Source organism: Cenococcum geophilum (genome assembly GCF_001692895.1).
Source record: "Cenococcum geophilum 1.58 unplaced genomic scaffold K441scaffold_28, whole genome shotgun sequence".
NCBI lineage: Eukaryota > Fungi > Ascomycota > Dothideomycetes > Gloniales > Gloniaceae > Cenococcum > Cenococcum geophilum.
Genome location: NW_027137586.1, coordinates 1,372,762 through 1,384,015, shown reverse-complemented (window position 1 = coordinate 1,384,015; position 11,254 = coordinate 1,372,762). Strand labels below are relative to the sequence as shown.

Here is an 11,254-nt window from a genome sequence, read left to right as displayed (position 1 = left end):
CTTAGGGTATAGAGAAGAAGAAGAAATATTATTATAGAAGGAGAACTGTTAGAGACTTAGTAAGATACGGGGTGGTCGCTAAGGCGCTAGTAGTAAGCGAGCTAATAGTAATTTTCTATCCCGGGGATAGAAAATCCTAATTAGCTGGCTTTACCTTAGCGTCTAAAATCTAACTAATTAGACAACTTTAACCGGCGGTTAAAGTTCCTAGATATCTTATTAGAATAGTTATGTAATAGTAATATACAACAATAGAGCTGTAACGGCTCCTATAGGGGATTAGGTATAAAATCTCTGCTTAGGCCTAGTTTTTATAGGTTCGCGTAGTGGAAATCACTAATTAGGTCTTTTGCGTTTTTAAAATCTTTCTATAGTTGCTATTCCGGCTAATCTATATCGAATCCTATATAGGTAGCTTTATAGTAGAGCCGCCGTCCTCTGCCTTTGCTAAAGTATTTAGAGTTAATAACTTATTTAACGGTCCACTCTTTATAGTTTTCGTCTTCGTTCTTATTTCGGATTAATACTAGTAGGGGTTTAAGCTATATCTGTCCTGGTAAGGGGTTAGGCTAGTAAAGGTATAGTAGCCATAGGTAAAATATAGGCCATATCCCACGGGTAGTTAGGGTAGGTAGGAGCTCTAGCTTATATACGGCTCCCTTATTAATAACTCATTTAATTTAATAGGGGCCGAGATTCTTATAATTAAGTGACTTTATAGGCCTCTGCGTAGAGATATTACGTATATTTAGCTATACCTAGTCGCTAAGACGTATCTCCGGTAGTAGCGTTCTATAGCAGTTAGTAAAGTAGGCCTACTTTACTTAAGCCTAGGCCATTTCTCCCTTACAGTAGTTAAGTAGATTTTTTATACGGTCTATATGCTAGTCGGCGAGTAGCATCTTAAGGCGTTTTTTATATAGTAGTTCCTTATTAATAGGTTCTAGTAGCTCTATACCGGATTAGGGGTAATAACCCTTATTCGCAAAGAACGGGGTAAGTCCTATAGTAGTTAAGACGTAGTTATTTGCTGCGAATTCACCTAGTAAAAGGTAATCTACCCAGTTATCTTAACTATAGGCAACTACCTATTGTAGGTACGCTTTTATGCTAGCATTAGCGTTTTCCGGTTGCCTAGTAGTTTTATAGTAAAAGGATATAGATATCTTAACGGAGATACTAAGGCGTTAGTAGATTTGTCTCTATACATTAGAGCTAAACTATATACCTTAGTTAGACGTAATCAAGTTAGGTAACCTATATAATTGGTAAACTTCGCTAAAGAAGGCGTTAGTGACGTTGCTAACGGCTACGCCTTTAGTTAAGATATAGTGGCGCTCTTTTATAAGTCGGCATATTATTATAAGGATATTCTTATAGGTACGGCCGTATTGTTTATAGGGTGGTAGGTTAATAATAAAGTCTATAGCAATATCTGCCTATTATTATATAGGTATTAGTAGAGGGTGTAGTAGTCCTTAGTACTTTATATTAAAGGCCTTAGCGCGCTTATAACTATAATAGGCACCTATAAAGCGTTTAACTAAGTCTATTATCTTAGGCTAGAAGTAGTATTAGCTAAAAAGCTTATAGGTTCCTTCTTTTCCTAGGTAGCCGCTTAACCAGAGGTTATAGGCTATTTAGATTAGTTGCCGTTATAGGTTTTCTAAGTTAGGGATAAATAGGCGGCCTCTATAATAGAGCCTATTTTCTTTTACTTCTAAGGCTGCTATATTAATCTGGCCTAAGCTTTAGAGGTTAGTAGGTATCGTATAGGTGCTAGCGGTCTTCGCGGTAATAAGTTAATATAGTAGTGGGTTAACGGAGGTGTTATATGCCGTAGTAATAAGCTTATTAATTTTAGGAGGTAATTTTAGTTCTGTGGTATAAAGCTAAGGCATAGTTAGCTTTATCGTAGGCAGCACGCCTAGGGCTAAATTCCGTGCTTTTAGAATTGTCTATTATTGGAACTAATTTTAGGGGTCTTCTTTTAACTAAGGGAGGTCTTATAAGCGGCGTATTAGGCTATTAGGCTTAGTACCTTATACTCCTAGCCTATATACAATTTTAAAGTTAAAACTAGAAAGAAACTCGTTTTAGTATACTTAGCGTTAGTTTAGCTACTTTATAGTTATAAAGTACTTAAGGTTGCGATAATCCGTAAGAACTTTAGTTGGCTAGTTAGGTTCTGCTAAAAAGAGTTCTAGTTAGAATTCTTTAAACGCTTATATAATTGCGAGAAGTTCCTTATTATAGATCTTATAGTTATACTCTTATAGTATAAGCTTAGACGAGTAAAATGCGACTAGGTAGAAGAGACCGTTGTTATCTATCTAGGAAAGGACGCCTACGTTAATATGGTCTGAGGAGTTAGTTTTAAGATAGAGTTATCGTCCTAATATAAAGTAAGCTAGGATAGGTGCTTTAGTAAAAGCATTTTTAAGGTCTTAGAACGCCTTCTTATATTTAGGCGTCTAGGTAAAGTATAAATACGTTTTTCTTCCTTTTATAAAGAGGCCCTTTATTTGCATTATTGCTGTTAATAGTGCTACTATACCTAAGAAGTTATATATAAATTTCCGATAGAAGTTAGCGAAGCTAAGGAAGGCTTATATATCCTTAATATAGTTAGGGGCTTGCTATTTAGTAATTATACGTACCTTCTTAGGGTCCATATAGACACCCTTAGTAGTAATAATTAGTTTAAGGTATTTTACTTCTATAACTAAGAATTTACACTTCTTTAAGTTAATATAAAGTCCTATGTCCCTAAGGCGCTATAGGACCTTTTAAACGTGCTTAGTATACTTAGAGGGGTTATTACTATAAATAAGTATATCGTCTAAGTACGCAGAGTAGAAGTTATTAAGGTAGTCCTATAAGGCGTTATTAATATAGCTTTAGAAGGTGCCTGGGCTGTTATATACGCTAAAGAGTATAACGGTATATTTAAATTGGCCGAAATGTAATATAAATGCGGTTTTCTATTTATTACCTTCCTGTATTTAAAGATAGTTAAAAGCGGCGATGATATTAAGCTTAGTATAGATTTTAGCTTGGCTAAGCCGCTTAAGGGTTTTACGTATAAGTGGTACTAGGTATTAATTTTTGATTATAATAGCGTTAAGTCCTCTATAGTTAATGTAGAATTAAATACCTCCTTTTAGCTTTTTAGCGAGAAGGATAGGGGCGGCTGCTAGTAATATGCTAGGACGAATATACCATTTATTAAGGTGCTTATTAATATACTTTTTTATAACTAAAAGTTCGTCTTTTAATATCAGGTAGGGTCTCTTATATAATAGCATTTTTCCTTATTTAATATTAATGGCATAGTTGTTAGGTTAATATGGGGGGAGTATATCTACGCCCTTTTATAAGTATATATTAATAAAGTTATAGTACCTCTTAGGAAGGAGTTTGCGGAGTTTCTTGTTAGTAAGTCCTTTTTTAAGGTTTATAAACTTCTTAAAGTCTAAAAGTAAGAGTCCGTAGAGTTCCGTAGGGGGGTTATCTTCTAAAAGGTTAACTATGTCTATCCTATTACTATAGAGGACGTGGTTCTATTCTTTATTAAGCTTATATAGTTATAATTAGGAAGCTACAGTAACGGTCTAGCCTTTCCTACGTGCTATGCGGTAGAAGGCCGCGGCGCTTACGTAGTAGCAGTTAGTCATTAGTAGGGTAATAAGGGGTTCCTTAGGTTAATATTCTGGGGAGAAAATAGAGGTAGCTAGACTATGTCCTAGGCAAGTCTCTCTACAGTATTTAAAGTTAAAGGTTACTTCTCTCTTTTTTTAGTTAATGGCGGGGTTATATTATTTAAGCTAGCTTATTCTAAGGATAATAGGGTAGTTAGTAAGTAGTATAATATAGGCCTAGAGCTCTTCCTGGTGCCCATTTATATCTAGGCAGAGCTATACTATATAAGTGATCTTCTATGCGGTATAACTACCGTTAGCGAGTTATAGGGCGTAGGCTTTAGTAAGGGGTAAGGTAGGTAGGTTATAAGTACGCACGAATTAGGTATCTATAAATTTATTAGTAGCTCCGCAATTAATTATAGAACGGCTTTTATATTATTTTTTAGCAGTAGTTCCTATTATAGGTAAGACTATCTATTTTTGTCCGTTTATCTTTACTAAGTTATCTATTAAGCAGGCCGATATGTAGATCCCTCCATTATTAGGGCATTCTAACCTATAACTTAGGGCTAGAACTTGCCGTTTTCCGCTTCCGTATTTAACCCTACTACTATTATTACGTCTTCATCTTATATAGTAGCGGCGTATAGCGATATATTTAGTGTTTAGGGCGTAGGGTTAGGCGTTAGATAATAGCCGCTAAACTTAGCTATTAGGTAGTTTAGGCTATAGCTATAACAGCCTTCTTAACGGTATTTATAGCAACGCTTTAGCTTTTAGAGTAGCTCGCGCTCTCTATCTAGTAGCTTTTACGGGAAGGTTAGTATAGAGAGGTTAATATTAGCACCAGTAGTGGTACTTAGGGTAGTAGGCGTTAGTGGTTTAGTAGGTCCGGAGGGCTTCTATAAGGAGGTCTTTAGGTAAGGGTTAGTAGTAGAGATCTAATTTAGCCGTCGTTTAATCTTCTATAGGGCTGCTACTATATTATGCACGTCCTTATAATTATAACTAGCGGTAGCATAACTAAGGCAATAGGTGACCTTTTTAAGGAGATCTTCTTAGTCTTTAGCGTTGTCTTAGGTAAGGACTCTAGTGTATTCCTAAAACTTAACATAGAACTCGTTAAATGACTTAGTAAGACTTATCTTTAGGGCGCGTAGTTTGGCTTAACTAGTAGCTACTAGGTTGTAGTCGCGATACATTAGGTTAAGATCGTTAAGGACTTCCTAGTTAGACTTCCACTTATTAGGGCTATTAGTCTCCTATTAGGCGAAGAGTCTATTAAATAGGGTGCCCTTTATACGCCCAATAATGTAACTAATCTTAGTATCTTCTATAGGAAAGAGGTAGGCGCTCTAAGTTAGCTTTTTATAGATTTACATCTTTTAGTAGCTATATTCTTTGCGGTCTCCTTAAAAGACTAGGGGATTAGGGTATTATATATTAGACCCCGCTATTATAGCTTAAGTTCGGTTGCTATTATAGGGGTCCCTATTAGGTAAAGCTTCTTAACACTAACCTTCTGCTAAGTGTTGGGTAGGTAAGGTTGCCAGAGGCGTAAAGACTTAAATAGCGTAGTGCGTAGTAGGAAGGTGCTCGGCATTGTTATAGATGTACTTATTTAGCTAAGACTATAGGTATTTAATTATACCTTCCTTCTCAGTAACCTTAGTAATAAGTATAATCTTAGCTTTCTTTAATTGTTAGACATCGCGCTTAAACATATAGAGTTTATTTTCGGTCTCTTAGCGCGTGTTATTAGCTAGTGCCTTACTAGCTTATAAGTCTTGGATAATATCGCGATCTTAGGTAGTACGCAATTCAGCTTATATAAGCTTTAGGTAGTAGCTCTATAAAAGGCGGTAGTATTTATTGGGTTCTTATACTACCATTCTTATAAATATCTCAGCGTTTTATATTTTAATCTTAATAGGTAGTTACCCGTCTAGTTACTTTTTTATAGCTGTATAATTAATAAAGGATAAGGGGTTACCGGTGTCTATCTTGTTAAGGTTATCGCTGTGGCCACTTATACCAATAGGGGTGTATCCGTCTTATAGTTATAACTCCTTTAGGCCGCTAGGCTCCCCCTTAGGGGTTAGGGCTAGGGTTAATAAATTAAATTCTCCTAGGATTAATTAACGTTATAGGCTAGGTTAGGGTATTAGGTTACTCTTTAGGTTTAATATAGTAACTAGTAAGGAATATCGTCTTACTACTATAGGTTTCCTATAGGTGCGAAGTAAGGTTATTTATAGACGCGCTGCTTCTGGTAGCGCCTATAGTATTATAGAGACGTAGAATTAGTCGTAGGCTAGGTGTCGGTAGTAAAAAAGGCGCAACGTAATGTCACGAGGCGCGGAACAGTGGTAGCTGAACGTATGTATTTAAGGAGTCTACAAGACGTTGCGCGATCGATCGTAAGGGTTAAGGGCGTAAGGAAGTGATATACCTACGCGTAGCTGATATAAGCTGTACGCGAGGTGTACGTAAGAGCACGGGGCTCTCCTATGGAGGCCCCTGCGGTCGGGTTCCGTGACAAAGTAATAGCTTTATGGCCTATACGTAGCCTCCATTTAAAGCCGCCTAAAGTGTATTGCCGTAGTATCTATCTTACGCGTTAATATCGGCGCCCTTATTAAGTAGCAGCTTTATAATTTATACGTAGCCTCTAGCTAAAGCCGCCTAGAGTATATTACCGTACCTTCTACCTTATACGTTAATATCGGCGCCCTTATTAAGTAGTAGCTTTACGACCTATATATAGCCTTTAGCTAAAGCCGCCTAAAGTATATTACTATACTCTCTACCTTACGCGTTAACATCGGCGCCCTTATTAAGCAGCAGCTTTATAACCTACTTATAGCCTCTATCTAAAGCCGTATAGAGTGCGTTGCTATATAATCTACCTTACGCGTTAATATCGGCGCCCTTATTAAGAAGTAGTTTTACTACCGTATTGTATCTAAACTCTACCCTAAGTAATAGCGGCGTCCGTCTATAGCTGTCTCTTAGGTCTGCTAAGATTATAATATTTCTCCCTAGCTTAGATAGCAGCTTCTCTAATAAAGAAAGCAATCTAAATTACGCCGTTAAGTATAATCCTGTTATTTCTCTAGGATATCTTTAATAATACTTCCCGTATTTATAAGTTAAAATCGATATAACCTATATAGTATAGCAAATTGAGCTACTGCACTAAAGAAAAGAATAAGCTAGTTTAGACACCTAATCTTAAACTATTAGTGTATGCTATCCCTAGTACTAAGCAGCGTAGTCTAAGAATATATTTTACTCTAGCCTACCCTTAAAGTCTTTATTAGTAGAATAGCTGCTACGTCTAAAGGTACTAAAAGAGAGATAAGTAAGACACGCTAAGGCTATATCTAGCTACGCGCGAGGATTTCACTCTTCTATAGTCCGCTCAAAATACTTCTAGGTAGTGTAGTGCACTAGACGGATAATATCGCTCTCCTTATCTATAATAGCAAGGCCGGCGCATATGGAGACTATATCTTTAATATTAGGAATATTGTCTAGATCTAGCTCTTTTTTGCCTAGCTCTACCGCTAAAGCATAGTATAGCTCTGTAGTAGTAGGTTGTCTCTATACGTATATAATCTAGGATAAGATATTCCTTACTTATTCCCGCTTTCTAGGAAGTTAGCTTTCTATTCTCTTAATCGCTTCGTTATACGCTTTGTTATAAACTTACTTAAGTGCTTTAGAATCTTTAGAGCCTCTAGGAAACCGCTTTAAAGTCAACTTTACTGCCTTAATAGTATCCTTATCTAGTAATAAGTCTATATAGAGATAAGCGAGAAGGAACCTAGTAGTATTATAAGTCATAAGTGCTTTTATAAGCCGCGCAATATACTTATATACCATCTATTACTTTAACAATCTTATCCTACACTAAGTCCTTTAGCTTAACATCCCGTTAAATACATTTTAGAAGTTAGTAAGTCTGGCCTACTATAAATCGTTTTACGTCCTTATTATTTGCGCGTACTTCTAATATTGGCATCCCCTTAAACTTAGTTTCAACCTCTAGAATAAATCTTAAAGTAGCTATTAGACGTAGGTCTGTCCTAACTTATAGATCTTAGAGCTTAGTAAGAAACTAATAGCAGCTGCCATCTTTATCTAGACACTTATCTAGAGTATTAACTATAAGATATATACTTGAATAAGTAGTAAGAATAGATTAAAGAGCCCCAAAGATCTCTTTAAGTAATAGCTTAGTCCCCTAGTTAGTATACTGCTTATACAAAAGTTTTACAGGCTCCGCGATAGACGGTCGGGCCTATACTAGTTACTTAAGAATGGCCGCTAGTAGACTAGCGGCATTCTAGTCTGCCTGTGCCTTATAGTTATAATATATAAAAGTAATTCTAACGGCACCGGTCAGTATTACTTTTAAAAGGTAATCGATTGCGATTGCTGCTATTATTGTTTTACTAGCTCTAGGGATCCTAGGATAGAATAGCGTCTTATTTAGTTTATAAAGCCACCTTATAAACTTAGGGGCATTAAGAAACCACTAACCTGTCCCTTCTTATCTGTGGCCTATAAAATTAAATTACTAAGTTAGAAAATCCGTTGGTGATATCTATCCTATAAGCTTATTATGCCGTTTACGGTCTTAGTCTTGCCGTATTATATTAAGTCTAGATTTTATAGTAAGAACGCGGTTCCAAATAAAGCCCGTGTCGTCCTTAATTACTTAAGATAGTTTGCTTAGATATATAAGCAATATTATCTTATAACGCCATTATAGAGACTTATAAGTGGTCCATTTATAACGCAATCTCTACTAATATCTTTAAGCGTTCTATCCTGGCCAATATATTAGTAACTTTCTCTTTACTAAACTTCTATATAAGCGCGTCGCCTACCTTTTTTAGTCTGCCTCTACCAGTCATCTTAGCCTATAGCTCCTTAAGCGCTTACTTAAACTAATCGAGCGGCCTATTCTTAACTTTAAAAGTTTAAACCGCGGTATACCATAACTCATTAGAGCTTCCCTCCTTAAGTTAGAACCTTAAGCTAATAAGAAGACTGGTAAGGCTTAAAGCCTTAACGGCGCATTTTGCCTAGTCTTTTGGGGCATCCTTTATGTTGTTAAGGTATCTAAAAACCTTATTAGAGAGCTAGAGAATAGTAATAATGCTAGCTATAACACTAAGCGGGTCTATATAGAAAAAAGGTATAGAGATACGGTAGGGAGGTACGGAGGCGCGGCGGCGATAAATAAAGATATAATAGAAGACTCGGTTAATAAGCCGCTCTGCTAAAAAAAGAGGGCGATATTATATAGATTTTCATTAAGCACAGCAAGGCTAAACAGCCTTATTACTTGCGCCACGGATTAACGCCAAGCATCTACGTACGACTGCGCCTTCCACGCAGATATTATATTATGTACTTAACGAAACTAATATAAAGAATAATATAAATTCAGTCATTAAGGCGCTTATACCTTGCCGGCGCTAATAGGGAGGGTAGCTGACTTTCTCTGGCCACACCCTTATGCGCTTAAACTATAATAGAGAAGTACTCTTTTATACTATAGCAAATCACATACCTTTAAAAATGGCGGCTTACTAGGTATATAAGGTGGGATGCCAAGACTTTCGCTTATAAGCGGCTAGTTTGGCAAGTACTAGAAATAGAATTTAAGCTAAAAATAGAAGTAAGCTAGAAATAGAGCCGCCTTTTTCCCCCCTAGGGGATTTTTCCCCTAAGGCTTTTTTTCCTAAGGCTTTTTTTCCTAAGGCTTTTTTTCCCCTAGGGGATTTTTCCCCTAGGGCCTTTTTCCCCTAGGGCTTTTTTCCCCTAGGGCTTCTATAAAAGCTAGTCTTCTATTCTTATCTTTTAATAGTTTAATAAAAGTTACTAGTCTCGTTTCTTTTACTATTTCTAGCCTTTATAGGCACTTAGAGTAGAGTTCCTCTAGGCTTTACAGAGCTACCTTTAGGGGCGATCTCTTGTATTAGAGTAGGGGATCGGATCCCGTAGGGGATTATTAGGAGTAGGGGATTGGTTCCCATAGGGCGGCGAAACACATAGGCATTGGCTTCCGTAGAGGATTTATTTAAGTAGGGGACTTATTTAAGTAGGGGATTGGTTAGAGAAAGGGATTAATTCTCTTATAGCCTCTATTTAGGCGGCATAAGGTGGCTTCTAATAGGCTAGGGAGTAGATTATATGTTTTGTGAAAACATAAAGCCTATATAAAATAGTAGGGTATAGGGACCTAATAATCTAGCGGAAGATTAGGTTATCCGCTTTCCTGGGTTTATTCAGCCTAGGTAACTTACCCTACGCTATTTTATATGCGTTTTAACTAAGATTACTACCTAGCCTTAGCCGCCTAAATCTCCGCAAAACTTCATTTATACAGTAGAAGAGTAATAAAATATTATTTTATCTACTTTGCTAGCACCTTTAAATCCTTTCTTACTTCCTAAAGTACCTCCTTTATTTAAAAAGGAAGGTTTTTATCCTTTCCCTTTCGCCTTCTACCGCCTAGAAATATTACCTTCCGCAATCTATTAACCTAAGGGATTAGTAGCTAATAGTATAGTAAAAAGTAATCACCTACAGTCTTAAGAAAATCCCCTTTATTATCCACTTCTCCTTTCTTTATCTTAGCTAACTCTTCCGTATCTATAAAATTCCACTTATTAAACCTATTAACAACATTACCTTTCTTATTAGGTCCATTATAGTAAATATATATCCAGAATAGCACCTAAAAGAACGACTTAAAATCATACTAAGCTAAGTATATCTCGCCTAGGAGCACTCTAATCGCTATAAACGCTCTTATACTAGTCTTACCCTACGCTTCTAAAAGCCCTTCCCGCTGCTCCTTAATCGCAAGATTAAAGTCGATTAAAAATGCCGGCTAAGAAGGATTATTATCTTCCTTATTTATCATAAGGTTGCCCGTTAAAATGTTATATTAGATAATGCCAGCCCGCGTATATAAAGACTTGTATCCTTTAATGCTACCCTCTAGTATAGTAAGTATTGCAGCCCAAAAGCTTACCTCGTAAAGAGGCTTTCCGTAATCCCTAGTAATAACACGTTAATGTACTTAATTTAGGGTTATAGGGCGCCTTCCGCCTTTAGGCGGAGAGCCTAAATATATACGCTTACTAGGTGGTAATGGGGCGTTAATATAACTAAACAACCTCTTTCTACTAGAACTTCGGCCTTTTCTAATTTTCACTCCAGCCGGTCTTAGAGGCATCATTAAGCCCTTCTTATAGTTTATTACTCTTATAATATCTAGCCCTTTACGGACGTTATTGTAAATATTATCTTCTTTACCGCCTATATAAACTGTCTCGTGGTAATAGTACCTGGCCACGTTAACCACTTCTTTCTCCGTTACCTTATACAGCAGTTTACCTTCTTCCTCGCGCTACAGGTACTGCTACAAGTCTTTAATAATAAGGGGTATCTTAGAGGTGTCCCCCTTGCGGTATACTTTCTAGCAAGTAATTGCTTAACTAGCGATATAGCGTGCCTACTTTATAAGTTTATTAAGAATAAGACACTTAGTCTAACTATTACGCACGACCTTAATATATCGCTTA

The 11,254-nt window shown here is 36.6% G+C and overlaps 3 protein-coding genes across 3 annotated transcripts; all 3 read right to left on the bottom strand.

Annotated features, from left to right (window-relative positions):
* Positions 1–7,079: 7,079 nt before the first annotated feature.
* On the bottom strand, positions 7,080–7,250 carry K441DRAFT_566546 (uncharacterized protein; the record flags this gene model as incomplete). Its single annotated transcript, XM_067643748.1, has 1 exon — positions 7,080–7,250. A coding segment is annotated over one exon (171 nt), but the record flags the coding sequence as incomplete, so codon positions are not given.
* Positions 7,251–7,995: 745 nt separating this feature from the next.
* Positions 7,996–8,187, bottom strand: K441DRAFT_566776 (uncharacterized protein; the record flags this gene model as incomplete). The annotated part of the gene is made up of 1 exon (XM_067643767.1): positions 7,996–8,187. A coding segment is annotated over one exon (192 nt), but the record flags the coding sequence as incomplete, so codon positions are not given.
* A 2,034-nt stretch (positions 8,188–10,221) lies between these two features.
* On the bottom strand, positions 10,222–10,401 carry K441DRAFT_566978 (uncharacterized protein; the record flags this gene model as incomplete). The annotated part of the gene is made up of 1 exon (XM_067643775.1): positions 10,222–10,401. A coding segment is annotated over one exon (180 nt), but the record flags the coding sequence as incomplete, so codon positions are not given.
* Between the last annotated feature and the right edge of the window lie 853 nt (positions 10,402–11,254).